This window comes from Xyrauchen texanus, chromosome 24 (genome assembly GCF_025860055.1).
Source record: "Xyrauchen texanus isolate HMW12.3.18 chromosome 24, RBS_HiC_50CHRs, whole genome shotgun sequence".
Taxonomy (NCBI): domain Eukaryota; kingdom Metazoa; phylum Chordata; class Actinopteri; order Cypriniformes; family Catostomidae; genus Xyrauchen; species Xyrauchen texanus.
In genome coordinates, this window is record NC_068299.1 from 17,176,846 (window position 1) to 17,201,610 (window position 24,765).

General features: G+C 37.3%; 1 protein-coding gene across 1 annotated transcript; it reads left to right on the plus strand.

Moving 5' to 3' along the window:
* Positions 1–5,569: 5,569 nt before the first annotated feature.
* Positions 5,570–19,354, plus strand: LOC127617646 (opioid growth factor receptor-like protein 1). The gene is made up of 7 exons (XM_052089664.1): positions 5,570–5,842; positions 7,660–7,746; positions 7,969–8,047; positions 9,801–9,879; positions 13,414–13,480; positions 13,721–13,866; positions 16,583–19,354. Exons 1-7 carry the CDS (start codon positions 5,654–5,656, stop codon positions 17,070–17,072), a joined length of 1,137 nt encoding a protein of 378 aa, XP_051945624.1. The 5' UTR covers positions 5,570–5,653; the 3' UTR covers positions 17,073–19,354.
* The last annotated feature ends 5,411 nt before the right edge of the window (positions 19,355–24,765 follow it).

Below are 24,765 nucleotides of genomic sequence, written 5' to 3' on the forward strand. Positions count from 1 at the left end.
ATTATAGCTAACATCTCCTTTTGTATTCCACAGAAGAAAGAAAGTTGTCCGGGTTTGGAACAATATGAGGGTGAGTAAATGATGAAAGAATTGCAATTTTCGGATTAACTCTCCCTTTAACACAGGGTAACATTTGATGGTAGGTTATTCCAGAACAAATCAAAATATATACTACATACAAATATAGTATACTGCATACAGTATTCAATAAGCAATATATGCATGCAATACAGTAACAATAAATAAACAGTAATAATACAACAATTAGAGCGTATTAGCGCAAGAAAAGAACATAAAGGCAAAAATCAATTCATAATCTGTCTAAAAATAGACATTGAAATGAATAGTGCTTCTTACATATAGTTATTACAATGAGTCATGTCTAATGAGTTCATATGCTTTTGTAACCGGTCTTGCTTGACCCACTCAGAGCGGGATTCGAACCGGCATCAGCCAGCATGTGAAGCGTGCACACTAACGAGTAGGCTAAAGGCTACAGCCTCTAGCATCAGTCGCTAGTGCACCTTTTGAGGCCAAGGGAGTGAGGTTTACACATACTGTACAGCTATCACATCTGGCTTCCACCCCCATCCGGGTCACGGCACCACTGGAACTGCTCGACCCACTCCGAGTGGGATTCAAACCGGCGTCAGCCAGCATGGGAAGCGGGTGCACTAACGAGGAGGCTAAACGCTACAGTCCCTTGCATCAGTCGCTAGTGCACCTCTTGAGGCCAGGGGAGTGAGGTTTACACATCCAGCAAAGGCACAGCTATCACATAACAGCTGGCTCCAGTTACACTATCTCAGAAAAACTATTTTTAAATAAAATACTGGTTTAGTGCACCCAGTTCAGGTCAATTCAAGGTTTTGCTTATCTGTACATATATCATGCCAACACATAAAGAGTAAGCTACTAAAGATAATGTTCTGTCTCATCATTCAAGGGTCCCTCAAGTTCTGTAACTTCTGTCACTAACAGCCTTTGGTGAGACTGGCATTCATTGAGATTCTTACAACCATCAAACCCATATCAAATTATCTCTGGATGTCCACCAAGAGGGGTCCACTTCAGTAGGACCTACACGCAGACTCAGGAGCATGCATGCTCTTTATGGTTCTACTAATGGATTGGGCGGCTAAGTCATATTTGTGCCTCCTTTTTTAACTTCACCTCCCACCTCTTCTCATTCTCCTTGGCTTGTTGCTTTGTTATTATCCTCACATAGCTTGACAGCAAATGGATGCTGGTGTAATGAGAAAACAGCCATAAAATGCTCTATGGCCTCCCAAAGTAGCATGCAAACAGTTTGCTCTGTGTGTTTGTCAAATTGCTTAGAAACTCCTCATTCAATAGACTCAGATTGCTCTGTTCATTGGTGGGGTTGCTTAAGAAGATCTAAGCACACTTTTACACCTAAAAGTTCAGAGAGACATATTTCTACAAAGCATCTAAATAAAAGTAGAAGACAGAAAGTCAATGAGGAGTTTTGACCAAAAATAAAAATTCTGCCATATTTATACATTCTGAGGTTGATCAAACCCCTTTGCTGTTATTTTATTTATTTATTTATTTATTTTTCATTTTTAAAGAATCTTCACATAGCTCTTTTCCACACAACAGTCCATAGTGACCACATCTGTGAAGCTCCAAAAAGGACAAAGTCATAATATATGCACCACAGGAAAATTAACAGTATACTGATTTGGCACCTCATGAGGATAATAATTGAATTATCCTCATTTTGGGTGAACTATTAGAAGAAGGAGAAGAATCCTTTATTGTGGTCACACATTATACACACAGTTTTTTTTTGCATATATACAGTGAAATGTATTAGTTTTCACATATCCCAGCTAAGCTGGGGTCAGAGTGCAGGGTCAGCCATGATACAGCACCCCTGGAGCAGATAGGGTTAAGGGCCTTGCTCAAGGGTCCAACAGTGGCATCATGGTGGTACTGGGGCTTGAACCACTGTCCTTCTGGTCAGTAACCCTGAGCCTCAACCACTGAGCCACCACTGCCAACTGGGTGAATGAGCAAAAGCTGAATGGATATGTCATAGTGAATACTTGGTATGTAGACCAGCCGTCTTCTGTATTCCCAAATCCCCTCTAGCACAGGCCTCAGGAACAGTTGCACTGATGAGCTTGTAAAGGGAGCACTCCCCCCCTCCAACAGACAGGAAGCAGCAGAGCATGACTGGTGATGAAGGATAATTACCCGACAGTCACTAGAGAGTCAATCCACTCTGCAGAACTCACATAGACTGAGAGATTCAGATGAAAAGAGAATGAGAGATGGAGAGGGAAACTTGATTGAAAGCGACAACAAGGCAAAGTGATAAATGAATGATAAATGCATTATAGCATGAACAATGCAGAAATCAGTGGCGGCTGCTGGTCTTTCAAAGAGGGGAAGCTCATTTTCGGCCTACAATATAAACTTATTTAAAAGTAAATTCTGCCCTATGTTCCTGTTCGAGAAAATGCACTGTGACTCTGTCGTACCAACTATGCGTCTTTTCCTGTGACTTGACCAGTGTCTTCTCAATGGCCAGCAGAGCTAGGCTGCTTAAACGACCTTGGCCCATTGTGTTACTTGGCCCTTGTTGGATGATTCACTACTCTCATCATGTCCCCTAAATGACAGCTCCTGTCGGCCAAGCAAGGCGGTTTAGGAAGGCCCTGTTTTGTCTGACTGTTTCATTATGTTTAGTCACTTGAATGCGAGCACTTTCATTGATTGCATGCTCAACCCTGATCCTGCCCATGCAACTTAATCTTGCACATGCACTCACATGTTCATTGCTCTTTTCATGTCTTTTATATGCCCTGTCAAAGTTAGACAGATCTCCAAACCCCACTTTTGACCAAACAACACATCCGTGAGATGGTTTTATCAAGAGGCATGGCCAGCAGTACATTTTATTTGTCACAGCACTTCCAGTCAGCCAGCTAACTTTGTCATACCAGGAGAGCTGAAAAGACCTGTTATATTTCCCTATTTTTTGCACTAAATCAATCTTAGGTGTTGATCTGCCCTGCTGTTCAATTCTAATTTGTTCCTCGTAAGGAAGGAACAAAATTGCAAATTGCTTCGCCAAAATCAGGTCGACAATATTAGCACCGTCTGCCATCGTGCGCAGTTTCACCCGTACGACGCTAGCCTAGCCTACTGTATGAATGAATGAACGAACGAACGAACGCTCTAAAACAAAATATATTAAACTTGGTAAAACTGAAACAAGGAATGTGGTGTATAATTGTGTGAAATGTGTTATGCAAATTGACTAGCAATTTCGCCAAACAAATATAAAGAAATAGGTTGCAGCAGTTTGTCTTTCGACTACACTTGAGAAATCCGCGATGGGACTGAGCGCGAAATAGCTTCAGTGACTTCTTATAGTACAGATTCGCTGTCAATCAAAAGGAGATGCAGTCTTTCGACAGATCCTCCAATCATCACGCGGAAGCACGGAGTCCGGGCCAGCCCACTCCTCATTCACCCCCAGAGACGCTGAGCGTCCGTGGGCGGGACATAATCGCAGCATTTATCCAATGACCGTCTATTTTCGGAGCACTGAAAAAAACTGTTCAGAGCAGCCCCATTGAAGTCAATGGACGCTCGGCTTCAACAGGGAAATGCACTGACGCTACGGGAATGTATGAGAAGTAAATCGAGTCAGCCGACCTGCTATATGTAATGTAGCTGATTCTGAACGAACTCGTCTTCGAGATGAACGTGTTCTAATGCATTTTTAGTCAATAAATTGTTAACACAATAGTACATATTTGACCATTATTTTTTTGACATTATAGGTCAAAAGAAATCCCCACTGGCAGAAATATATAGAAAGTAAACTGGGAAGTAGGTAAGTCTATAATTTACAATGTTGTCAAAAAGAGGGTGTTACAATATGAAAAAGAGTTGGAATGGAAGGTTAATGGAAGGTATAGTTCTTCCAACCATTAAGTGGGGGAAAAAATAAGCAATCTTCACTGTGATTTGTCTGTCCTCTCCTGTTATCTTCTCTACCACTCAGATGCATTTTCTCTTGCCTCTTTGGCCTTGCTGTGTTAAATCCTGATCTGAAGGGCCTTCTACCACACTTGGGGTAAAAAGTCCCATCACCTCATATTTAAAAATGAATTTGAATAAAAACAACCTTCAGTTATTATTTCTTTCTTCAAATTATTTTGCTCAATATTCAATACAAATTAATTTATTTTCAACCTAGATACACTTTGTGACCAGTCAAAAAGCACATTTTCCTTAAGGCCCTTTCCTTTGCATCATGGTAACTGTTAACCATTGAGTCAACAAAAGTGTCAAGAGCATGCTTGAGATGAAATATGAGACGTGACATTTGAAGAAATCAAAGAATAATCATGGTAAATTTGTGAGAATAGTATTTTTATTGGGAGTTATTTCCAATTAAACTGTTCTTTTGCCAAGTTATTCAATAAGTGTAGAAAAAAATATGATTTGCATGTATTTAGAATACATAAAATGTATTAAATAATTTAAAAAAGGGCAAGAAAGGGAGAAGAGGGCATGGTGGCTCAGTGGGAAACAGTGTTACCTCACAGCAAGAAGGTATCCAGTTTTAGTGTGTGGAGTTTGCATGTTCTCCCCGTGTTTGTGTGGGTTTCCTCCAGGTACTCCAGTTTCCCCAACAGTCCAAAAAGACATGTGGGTCTCCTCCAGTTTCCCCAACAGTCCAGAAAGACATGCAGGTTAAGTGAATCGGAGGCCCTAAATTGCCCGTAGGTGAGAGTAAGAGTGTGAATGTCTGTGTGTGTTATCCCTGTGATGAACTGGCCACATGTCCAGAGTGATTCTGCGCTAGACTGCTAGGATAGGATAGAAGCGAGCCTGCCATGACATTTCCACCACAGAATTCTATTAAACACATAACACAATTTGAAATGTGGTAGAAATTACACTGTACTTTTCCTCACTTTAAGAACAAATACAAACATTACATACACATCCTGACTGTGATGTACAGTAGTATGCACAAAGTTGCACATTTGTAGTGGACAAATAGGCCCAATACAAACGCTAGAGTATGAAAACTGTTTCGACGAAGCTTTCTAGAAGTCCACACACACTGCTAAAAGTGTCCAAAGTTGAAGAAACAGCCACAATTGACCTGTAGTTGACCTGTCACATCGACCTCTCCCTGCATTCTCTGCAGCTCACTGCGCATGCTCAGTCTGTATGCCAGCGCCACCTAGCGGCTCTAGTTTGAGAAATTAAACTAATGGATCAGGCAGATCCATACAAATTTATCAAGAAAAAATTTCAGCACTTTATTACAAGCTGGAGAATTTATCTGCTTGATTCTGAGCTTGGATTATTGTCGTTATTTCGCTAATTGTAGTTTCAGTAGACGACTCCTCTTGATTTGTCTAAATGATGCTGAGAGCACATTACCATCATCAGAAGGGTGTGTGTGTGTGTGTGTGTGTGTGTGTGTGTATGTATGTGTGTGTGTGTGTGTGTGGGGGGGAAATCCCTTTAGTCATATAAAAGGGACTCAAACACCTGCTCTACATCATATCACCGCTCGCCCTTGAGCCCTACAGCCAGACGAGGACTTTAACTATGTAGGCACGGAGGAGAGGCTGGACAGCGGCAGGTTTAAATGGGCAATCTGATGGACAGCTGGAGATACAAGGAGCCGAGCACAGTGGAAGAATGCGACTCGACGTGGGAAACGGATTCGGAGAGCGACGAGCATCAGCGGGGAGGAGAGGAGGAGGACGGCATCTCCGAATCCATGAGCCCGGCGGAATCAGGCAGAGGAGTCGAAAAGATGGAAGAATCACCGCAGGTATCGCTATACAGTACAACATGCATTTGTAAAGAAGACCTAACAAAAGAAAATGCAACAATAACTTGGAAGTAAAGCCCCATAAAAATATGTTGGCATTGTTCTTATATAGCTTAGGTTGCATAAATGATGACAGCGTGTAGTGATGATTATGGTGCTGTAATTTAAAGTGTTTTAAGCACGCGTGCTGTGCGCGTTCAATGTGTGGGCAATGTCAACCTATTAACATCATCATCATCATCATAATCATCATCACTATTTTAGTTCACTCATATGCAGCTGTGTGATATGCACTCAATGCGACTCTGAGAATCGATTCTGCGATCGCACATTCAGAGAGATCTTTTTGCTAAAATACGGAACATGCAAACACAAGAAATGAGAGATTTATTTGAGTAAACTGCTAATCAAAGGAAAGTGGGCATATTTGAATTTTTCGCTCTGGAGCAGAGACATTAAACTGGTTAACGGGTTAGACATTTAGTGGATTAAGAGACTGGATAACTAAGTGACTATTTGCGCTCCAATAGTAACCATGGTTTTACTGTAGTAATATTGTAGTAACCATGTGTTTTGGTGGAAACTATATAGTTCTGATGTACTAACCATGGCGTTACTACAGTAACATGCTGTTAATAGTAGTTAATAGTAGGCTAACCATGTTTAATTTTGTGATTACTATGATTTTACTAGAAAAATAGCATGGCAATACTATTGTTACTGTAGTAAAACCATGGTTATGTTTTGTAAGTTAGGGGTAGGCTAGGGGTTGATGTAGGGTGTCTGTGGGACTCCAAATAAACACAATAAAAATGCTGCAGTGATGCCACTATACTGTATGTTAGAATTTAAACAGGGCTGTAAGAGTATCTGCTACTATTTGCACTATAGAGTGCGAATTACATCTAAAGCTATTTGCACTTAGTGTAACCACTGGAGTCTTATGGATTGATTTTATGCTGCCTTTATGCGCTTTTTTGAGCTTCAAAGTTCTGGCCATAAATCACTTTAATTGTATTGATATACAGAGCTGAGATATTCTTCTAAAAATCTTAATTTGTGTTCTGCAGAAGAAAAAAAAAAGTCATACATATCTGGGATAGCATGAGGGTAAATTATGAGAGAATTTTCATTTTTGGGTGAACTATCCCTTCAACCTTTTGGTTAAAATGTCATGATGTATCCCAGTGTGTTTTAATTGTGCTAATATATTTACTAAAGAGTTATTACAGAAATATGATGCAACTGGAATTGTATTTTGGAGGTTAGTTTACAGAAAAAAATATTTTGAAACCAACATATAAAACCACTGATGGAGTCAACAAACATTTGTGTGATTAGACTTTTGACTCAAATCCTTATAGTTACTGATATAATAGTTACCCTTGTGACTATGTGCTTCAGTTTCTCCTATAATGTTTAATTTAAAATTATATAAATAATTGAATGTAATTATTTCAGCTTCACAGACATTTGAGTGTGTCGTTGGATCTGACTGGTTAACAGCTTCTTATTATGAGTAAGAGTGCTGTGTTTTCACTCAACCGTAAAGATGTACAGTGGTTGAACATCACAAGAGGCTAAGAGATAAAAATAGTCATGAATAAGTAAAAAAGAAAAAAAAAAGTTGCAGATTCACTACAAAATGGAGCTCTTCTCTTGATGCTGCCTTTGCATCCCAATGGGAAGGGCACTAACAATGCAGCTCAGTATACATGCTGATGAGTGAACTCATTCCTCTCTTCTCTCTCTCGCTCTCTCTCTCTCTCTCTCTCTCTCTCTCTCTCTCTCTCTCTCTCTCTCTCTCTCTCTCATAGTTTGGTGACATACTGGAGTCCTCCACCAGGATGAAAAGGAGTTTTTATGCTGCAAAAGATTTGTACAAGTATCGCCATTGTTACCCGGTAAACAGTCTTCTCTATTCAGATCCAAAGTATAGAACTCAGAGGCTGGTGATCTTTGAAGAGATTGGGTTCATGGGCTGTTTAACATATGGAGATAATCATTAAACAGCAAAACCTATACAATTTGAGCACAATTTCTCTCTCTCTCTCTCTCTCTCTCTCTCTCTCTCTGTTCTTCTGTCCTGTTATCTTTTTGTGATTCTCCCTTTAATTTCCTTTTAGAACTATAAGGAGCCTCGTCAGCTGAACGAATACCCCAATCTGAGGTTCTATCTGAATAAGATTCCCCTGGTGCCAGACGGTGAGTGTATGTTTGCTTTTTTGTTTGAACAAAACGAGTATAACAATCTAGATTTAAAAAGCATATTGTTTCATGGCACAAAAGGTTGTAAGTGCTGTTCAATAATTCTTGTTACTCAAAATGTCTCCATTTGTGTTCATTATTGTATGGTTTTATATTTGCCAAACACATCCACCACATGTTAAAACAGCTTCCTCTCTGGAAGTCCCTTGATTCTTATAATGCGAATGTGCCTTCATTGTTACTTGGGGAAATTTAATTTACAGTAATAGGAAGGAGGTATTTCCAGAGTAAAGGTATATGATTAAAAGAAGGGTTGGTAAAATCATAGTGGTTAAATATCTGGGTTGATAATCCAAATATACCAGTTTCAAATGGATGATCCATGAACATGGAGAGTTTCTGAGTTCTTCTCAATAGCATTTAAACTAAGAACACCACACTTAAAGTAAAACTCAAGCTAAATGAAAAGTTTTGTCATGCTTAACTCACCCTCATATAATTCCAAACTTGTGGACTGTTATAATTTGTGGAATACAAAAGGAGATTATTTTTTGAAGAATGTAGATTTGGATTAAACGTGTCTGTCAAAGAAGAGATTTTGCGATCCAACAGAATAAAAAAAAAAGATTAGAAAGTGAGCTTTGATTGACTCCCTTCAAAAAGTTAATCTGAAAATTAATCAGATAAGGATAAACCATAGAACATGACCACTCTCAATACTTTCATCCACACTCCCATCACAAATGGGACTGGCTAAACAAGATTATTACAGGACACAAAAACATGAACATAACATATTGCAGACAAGGAAAAATCAGTTTTTCCAACAGAATACACATACCAGCTGGTGTGAGGGAAGAAAATGGCTTTCGGAGTGCTTCATTAGCTAAATGTTTTCCCTGAGGGGCCAGTACAGGGAGGCAGACAGTAAAGACATCTCAGATGAGGAGCCATTGATTAGTTATTGTGGTCATGTTTAAGGAAAGGAATTAACTGGATTCAGTAAAGATCTGTTGTGCAAACATTTAACAGTAGCTTAACTGCTTTGCTGTTGCTTAGGGGATGGGTACAAACACACACACATGCAGGCACGCACACACACGCTCACACACACACACACACAAACACACACACACACACACATACACACACACGCACGCACACACACGCTCACACACACACACACAAACACACACACATACACACACGCACGCACACGCACACGCACACGCACACACAGAGCTGTGCTCTATGGCCTCCTGAGAATGTCACAGATGACCTACAGTACACCTCTGTTGACAACACTGATCTGTTACAACCAGGGGTGAAAATTTCATAAAAATGTTGGGGGGGGACAATAAACATAACAATTCTCAAGAGCAATTTTTGAAGGGGACACCAAGGTTTTTTTTGTTGTTGCCCCGTTTGCATTTGTATTATTTTATTTCTTAAACAATTATTTTATTGTAAAAATATATCATTATATTATTTACAATACACATATTTTAATGATATTTTAGGGGGGGGACAACCCTCAGATGGGGGTCCTGACACCCTCCCCACTGATTTCACCTATGGTTACAACACATCCAATCCTGTATATACTCTTGTGTGAGTTACATTTGAGTCGTAACATTTTTTATACACTATAGTACTTCACAAGTTGGTCTTGTTAATATACAGTTTAAACAGACTAATACTTAGATTGGTCTATTGTGATGATTCATTTCCTTTCTATCTGTTCTCTCAGGTATTTTTATTGAAGAAATCCTCACTAAATGGAGGGGAGACTATAAAAAGCTAGAGCACAATCACACATATATTCAGTGGTAAGAAGTTTCTCTAATATTCTAGCTACTTTACGAGCAGTAAAGTGCCTACAGAGTAACTGCTTATTAATGCCTAATGACTGAGACTTAACAAATGATTTCACTGACCAAATACTTCAATGAAACTTCAATAAACAGGGAAAGTTGATGCTAAAATGTGCATGAGGGATTTCTGTGTGGTGAGACATTGATAATGATTAGATATGCTTCTCTTATCAGTCTTTTCAAAATTAATGTAATCTTCTTTAGATGCAAATCATGCAGGTGAAGGCAAAATCAAGGCAATGAAACTACAGTAAGAAAGTTGACAAAGGAAGTGAAAAAGACAAAATCAGTGCAATTTGCGCTAGCTGCGGGTGCACTTGCTGAACAACAATGCCGTTTCCAGCACAAACGATGGCTAAAGACTTCAATTAGAAAGCCAGATAAAAGTTTCTTTAATGTTTAAAGTCACTTTAATGTTCATAGACAGCTTTGGTTGACGTCATCTCTTTTTGTCCACGACTAATGTGCATTTTCTGATTAAATGATCTATTTTGCTAACTTTAAACACATTATACTTTCACCATATATACTAATGATAAATTTTTAATGTTGATAATGGCTGTGGATATGTGCAACCCATAATATAGAAATGCATGTAAGCTATTGTAAGAGCAGATCTATGGATTTGAGGTGGATGAAATCAAGCATGATTAATTAAACAGCATGGAAGCCCTATATTGAAATAGCAATACTTCCACTCTGGTTGTATTGGTGAAAAAGTGAGTAGGAAAGCATAGTAATATTTCAGAAATATGTCCCTAAATATCTTTAGCACTGAATTTTAGTTAGTTAGTGTGTTCAATTAATTAAACTCCTTATTAATTAATGGATTACATGGAATATTTGTGCTTTCCAGGGAGGAATGTGTATGAGAATGTTAGTACATGCCAATATTTAGTGAGCAGGAAGTCCGGTGGCATATATAATATATAATTCCAACAATGCCTATATGTTTAGTTAAATATATACAGGTGAAACTCGAAAAATTAGAATATCGTGCAAAAGTTCATTAATTTCAGTAATTCAACTTAAAAGGTGAAACTAATATATTATATAGACTCATTACAAGCAAAGTAAGATATTTCAAGCCTTTATTTGATATAATTTTGATGATTATGGCTTACAGCTTATGAAAACCCCAAATTCAGAATCTCAGAAAATTTGAATATTGTGAAAAGGTTCAGTATTGTAGGCTCAAAGTGTCACACTCTAATCAGCTAATTAATCTAAAACACCTGCAAAGGGTTCCTGAGCCTTTAAATAGTCTCTCTGTCTGGTTCAGTTGAATTCACAATCATGGGGAAGACTGCTGACCTGACAGTTGTGCAGAAAACCATCATTGACACCCTCCACAAGGAGGGAAAGCCTCAAAAGGTAATTGCAAAAGAAGTTGGATGTTCTCAAAGTGCTGTATCAAAGCACATTAATAGAAAGTTAAGTGGAAGGGAAAAGTGTGGAAGAAAAAGGTGCACAAGCAGCAGGGATGACCGTAGCCTGGAGAGGATTGTCAGGAAAAGGCCATTCAAATGTGTGGGGAGCTTCACAAGGAGTGGACTGAGGCTGGAGTTACTGCATCAAGAGCCACCACACACAGACGGGTCCTGGACATGGGCTTCAAATGTCAAACGTCTTACCTGGGCTAAAGAAAAAAAGAACTGGTCTGTTGCTCAGTGGTCCAAAGTCCTCTTTTCTGATGAGAGCAAATTTTGCATCTCATTTGGAAACCAAGGTCCCAGAGTCTGGAGGAAGAATGGAGAGGCACACAATCCAAGATGCTTGAAGTCCAGTGTGAAGTTTCCACAGTCTGTGTTGGTTTGGGGAGCCATGTCATCGGCTGGTGTTGGTCCACTGTGCTTTATTAAGTCCAGAGACAACGCAGCCGTCTACTGGGACATTTTAGAGCACTTCATGCTTCCTTCAGCAGACAAGCTTTATGGAGATGCTGACTTCATTTTCCAGCAGGACTTGGCACCTGCCCACACTGCCAAAAGTACCAAAACCTGGTTCAATGACCATGGTATTACTGTGCTTGATTGGCCAGCAAACTCGCCTGACCTGAACCCCATAGAGAATCTATGGGGCATTGCCAAGAGAAAGATGAGAGACATGAGACCAAACAATGCAGAAGAGCTGAAGGCCGCTATTGAAGCATCTTGGTCTTCCATAACACCTCAGCAGTGCCACAGGCTGATAGCATCCATGCCACGCCGCATTGAGGCAGTAATTAATGCAAAAGGGCCCAAACCAAGTACTGAGTACATATGCATGATTATACTTTTCAGAGGGCCGACATTTCTGTATTTAAAATCCTTTTTTATTGATTTCATGTAATATTCTAATTTTCTGAGATTCTGAATTTGGGGTTTTCATAAGCTGTAAGCCATAATCATCAAAATTATATCAAATAAAGGCTTGAAATATCTTACTTTGCTTGTAATGAGTCTATATAATATATTAGTTTCACCTTTTAAGTTGAATTACTGAAATTAATGAACTTTTGCACGATATTCTAATTTTTCGAGTTTCACCTATATATATATATATATATATATATATATATATATATATATATATATATATATCTTGCTATCATTTAATTATAGCAAATGAGATAAGCACAGATATTCTGAAATTAAATGAATATTTGGTAACACTTTATATGGATGGTTCCAAGTAGATATTTAACTGACTATAAGTGACTTATCAACTGGCTTGTTATAGCTAGTAAACAGTGTTTCAACAAACATTCAGTAGACTATCAGTAGCCTGTATAACAGCAGCAAAATAACAGCTTATCGACTGACTTGCTATAGCTAGTAAACAGTTTTTCAACAAACATTCAGTAAACTTTCAGTAGACTGTATTTTGCTGCTGTTATACAGGCTATTGATAGTCTACTGAATGTTTGTTGAAACACTGTTTACTAGCTATAGCAAGACAGTCGATAAGCTGTTATTTTGCTGCTGTTATACAGGCTATTGATAGTCTACTAAATGTTTGTTGAAACACTGTTTACTAGCTATAGCAAGTCAGTCGATTAGCTGTTATTTTGCAGCTGTTATACAGGCTATTGATAGTCTACTAAATGTTTGTTGAAACACTGTTTACTAGCTATAGCAAGTCAGTCGATAAGCTGCTATTTTGCTGCTGTTATACAGGCTATTGATAGTCTACTGAATATTTGTTGAAACACTGTTTACTAGCTATAGCAAGACAGTTGATAAGTCACTTATAGTCAGTCAAAATAAAGTGTTACCAAATATTTTCATACAATATTTACTTGTACTTGAAAATAGCAAAACATGTTTACAGTATTTTCCTTTGACAAGTCAGTAGATTCTGGAACTGAAACATGGGAGAGTCTACACTTTTAACTCTTTACACTTAAAATGCCATAATCTTTGTTGATTAATATGTCGGTTTATATAGTGTTTTCAAAATTATACATTCAGAGGTAGGCCCTAACTTGTCCCTCGACTGCTCTTACAGGCTCTTCCCACTCAGAGAACAAGGCCTAAATTGTTATGCTCAAGAACTCACTCAGGATGAGATAAAGGTAAAGGACACTTTGAAGTCAAATCCCACATTTTTGGATAAGAAAAAAACAGTGCCAAAGTCCTTTAAAACAATCTAATCAAAACCAATCAAAGCATTGATAAATAATCTGTATTACATCCATTGAGACATTCTGTGCTGTAGCCTAATTTTGCCTTGTTCTTTTATTTGACCTTAAATGACCTGCTGCTGCTGTTGTTGTCATTCACACAGCTTTTAACACAATTTCTGATATCAACAGGAATTCCAAAGCACTCGAGAAGCAACACGACGCTTCCTCTTAGCATATACTATCATGTTGGATTTCTTTGGGATCAAACTCCTGGATAAAAACGGGAATGTAGCTCGGGCCCCAAACTGGCAAGATCGCTTCCAGCACCTGAATGAGTGGGTATCTTTTTTGGTTTGCTTTATATTCTGTGGCTCATAACCACCCTACAACATTGGTGTTTGTCCACCACCCTTCCTATTGACCAGTTCTATGCTCATCTTCCATGTCTTAAAGGAATCACTCACACAAACATGAAAATTATGTCATTATTTTCTCATCATCATGTTGTTTCAAACCAGTGAAACAGAAAAGGATATGTTTTGAAGAATCATTACACAGAACTTTTCCATACAACAACAGTTCCTAGTGACCATGAAGTAAATCATGAGATAATTTGGCGTAGACTCTAGTGCCCCAGTGTCCAGTGCCAGAGAGGGAGCAGACTTAGTCTTCTCTTCCTGAAACAGAATTTCACAGTCATAACCCTAACTGCACTGTCACATGACTGTCTCATGCAGTAGTCTGAGAAATGGGTCAGACAATCAGAGGAGGCTAAACAGAGTAGATCTGAAAAGGTTATGAGAACTTTTGCATTCAGAGAGATGCTGATTTAGAAAGGGCCATGAGGAGAAAAATATGGAGACAGATGAAAAGGAAAATTTAAAAAGAGTTGAACGAGATGAACACATGATAACCAAAGAGGGAGAAAATTATAATCCGCAGTGCAGCTGGCTAAATAGTAGACTAGACATAGATGACTGTACAGTATGTGTCTGTCTGTATGTCATTGACCCAGGACTGTATCATTGAGGACACACTCTATGGTATTACAGATGTATTGCTTGATAAACTATTTCTGCAGTGTGAATGTGCCTGCGCCAAAAGATGTCATTTTTAACACTCTGATGCCCTGTCCTAACCAGGAGTGCTGTGACACGCTTCCAGCGATAAGTAATTGTTTGTCCACACTAAATGCAAAACTGCTGCGCAATGTGACACAATCAGAAGATTAAAAACTCAGATTTACATGAAATAAAAGCTTTTATTGCTTGTACTTCATTGTTTTTTGGTTAGGACACTTAGGGCTAATTCGACAAACAGGCGCACCACTTTTGCACAGGGTATTTCAACACCAAAACCTTATTATTCACTATAACCCTAAATACACTGAAAAATTGTACACAAGAAAGCACTCTGATTATGTGGTAAATATAGCAGAAATGATTATAGGTACTTTCTACATTGAATAAGTTAAAGTGTGAACTTGAAAATATTAATTAAGTTCTACTTTTGTACTCAATTCAAACAAAAATTAAATCTATAGATTCTAAGTAAATATTTATGATTGTTTGTTATCTTTACAATATATCTTCATGTACCAATCCTAAAGTATAAAAAATTGTCATATTTATATGCTAATTTGAGTAAATTTCACAGATTAATAAAATTAGTAAATTTCACTTAACTTTTCGAAGCTGGTGTTTCCAGTGCACACCGGGCTAGAATAATTAATTATCTTGCATGGTTTAACAGCAAGATTATTGAAAGTTTATTTATGCCATCTTTATGGTTGATTTTGTTGTTACAATTGGTAACTTCTTGTTTTGTGATGTCTGAAGTAAGTTTTCTTCCCCAAATTACCCAAAACAATCGTGTCATCATGCTTTGCGCACCAAGTGTTGAGGTCTGTGTGTATAGATCTGTATCATGTTTCAATCGCCTATAAAGCAAGATGGTGTTGTCTAAGAGAAAATATAGCATGCTTTAAGCTTCCCCTTGGAAGGTACGTCATGTGGTACGATTAAGCATATTTATAAGGAAAATTCAAAATGTGAAATGTTCTAATGAAATGCTCTTTTAAATATTATGTGTGTAAGTGTAATATATTTTAAAACACATTTTAAGTATCATGAATATCAGATTTTTAAGTAAAAGTTAATGTCTTAACTGTATTGCTCACTCATTTGAATAATTTATTGAATTTCAATATTATGCCATAAATTAAGTAGATTTTAGCTAATTTAATACCATTATCATTTACTTAGAAAAACTGTGTGTAATGACGTTAGCTACGCAAATGTCCAGGAATATCTCGATTTTAATTGGTCCATGTCTGATACGTAACGGAGATGATTACGGGCATAACATATTTACGTCAAAAGGCACAGCAGATTTGTGCTTTTTGCCGTACATGTTAAAGAATACAGGATCGAAGTGCGCATGCGCAACATGGGTTTTCCACTTGTCGTCTGCAATGAATGGACCGTAAAAGCACTGCTTATTCTACCATTTGTTTTTAGTTGATTATGCGTAACTGCTACATTTGTCATCATAACGTCTAAACAATTGGAATAACACACATATTGCATGTATAAATCACAAGAATAAAAAGTAAAAATCCAAATACAATTTTATTATTTAATAAACATTTTATTTTTGAATTTTGGCAGGGTAGGCAGTGCCTAGTTTGCCTACCCAGACCGCACGTCAGTGCACAGATTTTGCGGCCACATTTGCACAGTTGCCTGATCTTCATAGCCTGATTCCATTATTGAGTTGTCTGCTAAACCAGTGCAGACAGCACATGCAAATGAACAGCACTTTTACTGGACACAATTCTCCCCCTCCACAGTAAGTGGTACTGTAACCCATTAATAAATTAAAAGTACTTTTTAATACATAAGAGCAATAATCCACTTGGACCCTGTTACCACTATTCCTGACCAAACAAAATGACAAAAATACCATCTTGTTCTACTTTATCAACTGTTAGTTCATGAAGTAACAATTAAAATGTTTTGGGCATTGTGTGAAAACTATCATCTGGTCCAGGTCACAGCACAACTACCTGCGGATAACTCGCATTCTGAAGAGCCTTGGCGAATTGGGCTTTGAAAAATTCAAGCTTCCCCTTGTGCGTCTGCTGCTGGAGGAGGCACTGGTGGAGGGCATGTTACCCAACATGCGTCACAGCGCTCTGGAGTACTTTGTCTACACGCTACGCCAGCACGCTCAGAGACGCACACTGCTCCGCTTCGCCCAGCGCCACTACCAGCCACCTGAGAACTTCATCTGGGGGCCACCCAAGAAGAAACAGATTCCAGGGGCTTCTGGATCCATAGGGACAAAGGCAGGAATGTCTGAGGCAGTGGAGAGGAGATCAGGCAAAGCCAGGTCACCAAAGGAGGGCAGAAATCTTATTAACTCAGAGAGAGGGGTGGATGACACTGGACGAAAAGAAGAGAGGAGAGTGGAAAACAGCAAAAAGCTCCAAGGTCCTGCGAGAGAGCAGGGGAAGGATCGATGTGGAGGAGTACATTGAGACCATTCCTCTGTAAGAACATGGAGTTTCTCAGATTATCTTAAAATTAGATTAAAGGAATAGTTGAAATAGTGGAACACAAAAGCAGATGTAAAGCAGAATCTTTTCTCCATGCAATGAAAGTGAATGGTGACTGAGGCTGTTAGACATTTTGCTTAATCTCTTTTGTGTTCCACAGTAGAAACAAAGTCATACAGGTTTGGAATGATATGAGGGTGAGTAAATGACAAAAACATTTTCTTTTGTAGGAACTATCCCTTTAATGTTAGTTAAGGGAATTGGCTCAGCAATGTTATTCCATGTCTTTGCCTTTCAAAAAATGTTCTATGTGAACAACTTGACTGTTTTGCTTTTTTAAATATGAGATGTTTTTTTATTTCTTACCTCTGAATACTTTTCAAAATGTTAATTGATGAATTTCTCTACTATAGTTGTAATTTGTTCAAGTTTGCAGCCCTCTGGTGAATTCTAGCACATGTGCAAGCGTGAGTATATACTGTAGAAGTGCTACCTGAAATGATAACGTGCGTGTGTGTTTGTGTGAATTATTGCACTTTTGACTATCCAGTCTTCCTCTGTGAGAAAATATTATCCTAGTCCACTACAAGGCTTTATTTATTAATCCAAAGTCGAAATATGAATATCTCCAACAGATGTGTCTTCTTTATATGTGTTTGGAGCTTGCGGACGTTTCTTATAACAGTCACTTGTAGCTCCTTGTAACTGATCATTATGATATATAGATATATATAGTAAGTGTAAATATACTTGCAGGAATTTTTTAGGTATGTTTGTGTGAAATAGCCAATTCTATAATCCAGTACTCTTGAATACGTCTTGCAATATAAAGTGCCTCTTCTTTCATTTGTTTCAGCATGTACGTGTGTATGCTGTCTTTCTCTAATCAAACTTATTAATAATGTTTTAGTGAGGACAATCAGGGCTATCGATAATTACTGTCCACCTAGAATATACATGAGGGTTTTTTTTTAGCAGATATGCTTGTATGTTAACCACAGATATGCTTCGATAATTGGGGTTTGTGACTGTACCCAGAGGGCTAGCCAACACATCCATAGTATAAGTGTGTGTGAGTGTGAGAATGTTATCGGCCACATACACACTGCAAAATGTTGAGAATGACAAGCCCTATTAAGTGCAGTGAGTCCCCCTAAATTATCATTCTGCATGTGTATGGAATTGGAATACAGGAGTAACTCCTGAAATTGTGATGGTTGACATAGTGATAACTATATTAACATTTACACTTTGGTTAACAAATTCAGTTTGGTCCTGTACATACACACACTTGAGACTGTTGAATTCTCTTCCATTTGTACGCTCAAGCTAGAAAGACCACATCTGAATATTTCAGTGACCACATTTTAGACATTTACTTTCTTAAAATTAAGTGTTGGATAGGAGGATAGCTGAAATGTTATGCCTTTATTGTATTGATTTTAAATATAGTTAGTTCATTGGTTGGTCTCATGGGAATACAAGTTGTACCTTTTCTTACAATATCTTGCAATTTTGGCATCTATAAATGAGATTTAGCAGCAGATTTTGCAACAGATAGTCCGTGCCTTTTTAATTTCAATGGGGAAATCCTGCAACTGTAAGATACATTTTTTGAAAGTCTTTTAATCCCTTTCTTCCTTCAAGTCCCTTTATCCCTCTGTCTTTTCTCTGGTCTGTGAGGACAACAGTGACTTCTGCAGTTGTGCCATAACCAGGCTTCCCACACACATCTTGAATTTTCTTGAGTCTCTTTCCCTCGGTCAATATTTGGGGTGAGCACACATATCAGTTTGCTGTCTAATCCAATTTGTAGCATGGGCTTCATTAAAAACCTGTCTCTCGGATTGTGTGAGTGAATGTGTGAGATTGCTTAAGACGAAGGACCTCATGGTTCACAAAAGTAGGTTCAATGGCTTCCAAAAATGAACAGAGAGTGACTTCTGTCCTGCTGGGAAACAAATAGCCATGGTCCCTTTTACTCTCTTAGCAACCTGTGGATCTAAAAGACTGTTGAATTCTCTTCCATTTGTACGCTCAAGCTAGAAAAACCACATTTGAATATTTCAGTGTTTCTTGTGCCATAATTTTGTGGTAACGGATAAACTAGTCTAATGTAAGACACAGTGTCTTTTTTCCATATATATATATATATGTTATATAACTTAATTGACAACTGATGATTTGTATAAGTAAATCTGACTTATTTGGAAGTTTACTTTACATTGTGGCCTACAATATAATAAAATGCAGCTCTTTGAAGAATGACTGACTGTTAGTGTGCTTGTGTGACATTACTGTGTTAAGAGAGGAGATACCAAATGCACAGCATTGTCTGGCCAGTAGAAATATCTAACCAGAAATTACTCAAAAAACTACTCACAAAAATTCAAAATTTTTGCCTGATCTATTAATTATGTTGGCTTTACAAAGCACATACTGTTATTTTACAGACTTGGTTTATAGTTTGCCCAAAACCCCTAAACTAAGACCAAAAATTATGATTTGTAACTTTTCCAAGAGCTTTCAAGCTACATTCATCGAACTCTGCACATACCTTCTTCAGATTGTTCTTAATTAGTGTGCTATGTGTTTTCTAATCGATTGGACTTACAGTTTTCCTGTACAGATAATAATAATGATATATTTTAAATCCCATAGATTTACATTGACAGAATAATCAAATGGTCTGAGGCTGACTCCAATTGTCAAAACTCACAATCAGCACAAGACCTTAAACTAGAACAGCCTAAGAACACCTAGTAGCCTAGTATCAAATGAGGACTGGGATTGTGATGTATTCAATGTATGTAGTGCTCCCCGTCTAGGCCTACCACATGCACAGTATATTTCAGGTTTTTTTCTGTCTCACAGCACTCTTTTAAAATTGAGGTGCATAATCAGTAAATTGCTCACAAGTTGTTGCTGTTGGCTTTCATTGGTAATGGAATAAATAATGCAATCTAGTGGAAATCTGGTTACACATGGTTTAAATGTAATGTGCTTTAATTTCATGTAATTGATTTTTGTAATCTTATAAGTGATTACACAAGTGGTTAAGGCTCTGGGTTACTGATCAGAAGGTCAAGGGTTCTAGCCCCAACACCACCAAGACACCACTGTTGGCCCTTGAGCAAGGCCCTTGAACCTATCTGCTCCAGGGGTGCTGTATCATGGCTGACCCTGCACTCTGACCCCAGCTTAGCTGGGATATGTGAAAAATAAATAATTTCACCATGTATATGCAGAAAAGTATGTATAATGTGTGACAATTGATCAATTTATTTATTAACCACACTTCAACATGTCTGAATGGCATTGCATTAGATCTAAAAATATGATAATAAGTGGCATCTGGAAACAATTTACTCTAGAGATTTTTTTCTGAAGTAACCACTGAAGTCTTTTTTTAATGACTTTTAACCAACTCTTTTCAAGGTACTTTTTTGTGCATATATGAAGTCATTTCTTGTATTCACAGTAGTTCATCACAGTAATTATGGACATTTTCCACTAAAGTTTGACAAGTATAAAGTGTCTCTGTTTGGTGTCTTCATTTTGAACATTATATCTATTATGTCATCATTTTTAGCCTAAAAAACGTATATGGTGAAATCTTAACTTTGTTAAACTTTGTTTAAAATAAATGCCACTTCATATTTTGTTATCTAATGTAATCACATTTATACATTTTTACATGTAACTTAAGTATCAAAATAAAAAGTAACAACTGCCATCAGATACCATCACATGTGTCCATATCACACAGCATAAAGTTAATTTTGTTGTCTGAAATGGAAGACATCTTAATTTTGCATGTTTACTGGCTCAACATGCTTCAGTAAGCAGTTAATAAAACACTGTGTGTGTGTGTGTGTGTGTGTGTGTGTGTGTGTGTGTGTGTGTGTGTGTGTGTGTGTGTGTGTGTGAGTGTGTGTGTGTTTAGACGGGTTTGGGTGGTTTACAAGGAATTGATTTTAGGTTACAAACTGGTAATAATTACAAGGGTATTATGCTATAAATGTGGTTTATGGGGATATTTCTAGTGTCCCCATAATTCAAATTGCTTAAAAAACACTGAACAATTATTTTAATTTATTTTTTTATGTAAAAATACAGAACGTTTTTTGTGAGGTTAGGGTTAGGGGATATAATCTATAGTTCATACAGTATAAAAATCATTATGCCTATGGAGAATCCTCATAAGGATAACTGCACCAAAAGCAGCCACAGGTCAGGTGAGAACAGATCAGTAAGCATGTTGACTGAATAACAGATTCCTACCATTGACCTAGCCCATGCAACTGAGATAACAGCAGTCATGTTGCCTTTTTTGCCTTTTCTTAAATGGGACATTAGAGGGCTGACAGCAAAGCAGGTGAGAAAGAGGAATGTGATCATGGCATGACCCTGACTCCAGCCCAGGTTACTGTGACCTTAACAGCTCTTTGTATGTTATGAGCAAGAGTGACACACTACACTCTGTGCGATGGGTTCAAACAATACCCAATAACTGCTAGTTTAGCTTAGCTTAGCTTAGTTCTAGAGAGCTTTTTTGTTGTTGTTGACAAAAATGTGTAACTACCCTACCATGAAATATGAGTCAATATTTGTTGTCCAATTTCCCGGGAAAGAAGTTTTAGATATACAGTATATATGTTAAAATTGTATTTTTCATCAACTTTAAGAACTAGAATTTCAGTGGCCTCAAAGATAGTGGACATAAACGAAAGACACAAAACTACAATTTTTAGTTTATCAGGTCTTTAAAGAGCATATTAGTCTAATACTGCCAACCACAGTGAGAAGAGGGTAGAATTTAGGTTAAAATTTAAAATGGAAATTTTAGATCTTAGGCCCTGAAATAGGTCACTATTTCCTATAAGTGTTTGACCATTTTAAACACTTTTTTTGCCTTCACTAGTTCTTTATAAATGGTCCCACATACTTTTTTGTGTATGTGTAAATGTGTAAAGTTTAAGTTTACACATTTTAGTTGTGTAACAAACTGGACAGTATAATTTGGTATATGGTAAAGCATTATGATTTGGCATTATTTGGCAATATGAGCTAATTTGATAGTTTTATCTTATATGTTATACTTTTTGAGCAATCTTTTACATATTTTTGTTTACTTTGAACAAGATTTGTTCTCCATTCATTCACACTCACAATTTTTTTATTTTATTAGATTTATTTAAATGATGTAAATCTAATTTAAACCATTTTTGTAAATCTATTTACATTTTGTTTTTTTTTTTTTTTTTTTTTGCCAGGAATAATTTATTTGAGTGTAAATTAATTGAGCATGAATATAGTTAAAAGTAAAAATAAACATTTCTCAAAAATATAACAAACAGTATAAGATTGCAAAAAGTATAAAATTAGTTCAATTAATGCCAAATCAAAATGTTTTGACATTTACCAAAGTATACTGTTTAAAACTCATTAATTTTGTTAACTAAGTGAACTAGTTGAGTGTAAATGAATTAAGTGTAAATGAAAATGAAGGTGTGTTAAATTAATATGTTTCCTTTTGTCTCTAATTTAATTTGAGGTCATAACGCTGCTTATAAGAGCTCACAATTTTAATAAGGAGTATAGCATGTCATACTGCAGGACATGTCGACTTCCCAAAAGTATTTCATGTCAACTACCCATAAACAGCCACTTACCTCACTTCTTCCGGCACCCCACTCAACTCTATCATCAGCTCTCTCTCTAGTTAAATCACAATGGAATTTTGACCTTGAGTTGTGTCTCATGCTCGAGCCCCTCTAATATGAAAGTCTAGAACAAATTAAGGAACGTTATACTAAGGGAATCTGTGTTCCTCACTTAAGTTTGCTTTTTAGAGAACATAGTTTTGTAAAATTCTGTTCCCAACAAAAGACAAATGTATTGAGCTGTTGTGAATGTATTTATTATGTAATAATACCAGGGTATGGGATATGCATTCATCATTCTGGCAATAAAGGGTTGATGTGCCAACAGTTTTATAAGCTTTTCCATTACAGTAAGTTATCTGATGTCACAGGGCTGGTGGCATTGTATATCTAGTACATATGGAGTTTATGTACTAGATATCTAGACTGCAGGTCTATAGGGACTGTTTGTGCTACAGAATTGTCCAGCTGACAAAAAGCTGACAAAAAATGGCATGACTTACTTCCACTTTATTGCTCTCTTTCTGCCTGTCATCTCTGCTATAACTTCAGCACCCTATGGACTAATCAGGGTGTATATACAGAGAGGATTAAAAGACAGGGAGGTATTTTCTGAGCTTATGGGAGAGATCAAAGTGATTAATGAGCATTCATGCATGAATGAGAGCCAATATCTTTTTGATTATTTAAACAAACAGATGGTTTAGACATCTGTTTCTTTATTTTATTTTTTTGTTTTAGGTGTGCTTTTAGCTTCTGATTTGTATAATTTGCACAATGCAATTGCTGTAATGATCAACTCACCAACATCTGATCATTTAAAACGCAAGGCTCAAATAGTGTGCTTATCGATCATGTGATATACAATGGCCTCAAAAAGAATGTGGACACTTTAGTCATATTTAAAATGTCTGTATATCTATGCATTAGATAAAAAAATATATAAAACCAAGAGGCTTCTGCAAACATATGTTGCCAGACATTGACACAAAACTAACTGCGCTTTTCTAGGCCATTTTTTGGAATTATTTTAACCATCTACATGCAAGGTGATTTTTAGAAGATGTACTGTATAAATACAGTTCCTCTCAGGTTCTCATACAGTATGTTTCACCTGAAACTACAGATGTAGTTCTTCACATATGGTAATGTTCTGTAAAGTTTGACACCAAGAAAGTGTCTTTTAAGTACTATAATTGATAATAACCTTTTTATTGTGAACTTCTTTCTTTTCTTTGTGCTATATTTCTTTTAAATGAATGCCAATTGATGAAATATTTAGTTATATAATGCAGTGGCATTCATGCATTTTATGCCAAATCAATCACATAGTCATGTATTAAGTGTGGCTTAAATGTCCAAATACTTTAATGGGGCCACTGTAGATATATGAAATTGTTTATATTGTGAGTTTTCACATTGTTTCCCCATTGACATAAATTTATGAAACTCCAGATGTTGTTTGAGGAAAACGTCTGTTTTGTGTAAAGAGGAAGTGCTGATATGGTGTCATATCAGTGTGTCTAATAAAACAGTCAGCACTGTCGACTCAATTCTCCACTGTGAGCAGCCATGACGAATTAGATGACCTTCAGTCCAGCCGCAGCTGACCCAAACAGGCTAAATATCATGAGTACTGTATGTGTGTGCTTGTGAAAGAGAGAGAGAGACAAATAGATTAACATACAGACAGAGAGAAAGAGAGAGAGAGAGAGAGAGAGAGAGAGAGAGAGAGAGAGAGAGAGAGAGAGAGAGAGAGAGAGAGAGAGAGGCCTACTTTGGCATTCCAAAAAATAAGGCTGCAACATTTCTAAGTCTTACATCATGGTTGATTCCCTATTTACACTGAAGTTTGTGCATGAACCCCTGCCAATACAAGGTAGGTGTGTGTGAGTGTGTATACAGTAAGATGTTTATGTGTGCCATATTTAATCACATTCGACAAGTTATTTTCACATATTTCCAAGTTTCTTAATGTAGTCGTATGTGGATAAAGAGGCCATCATGTT

Bases quoted from the DNA above. Each gene is read 5' to 3' on its own strand.
- LOC127617646 (XM_052089664.1), top strand. From the start codon at position 5,654: ATGGGCAATCTGATGGACAGCTGGAGATACAAGGAGCCGAGCACAGTG. The intron at 8,048-9,800 runs GTGAGTGTATGT...CTGTTCTCTCAG, and splicing joins GATTCCCCTGGTGCCAGACG to GTATTTTTATTGAAGAAATC. The intron at 9,880-13,413 runs GTAAGAAGTTTC...CTGCTCTTACAG, and splicing joins AATCACACATATATTCAGTG to GCTCTTCCCACTCAGAGAAC.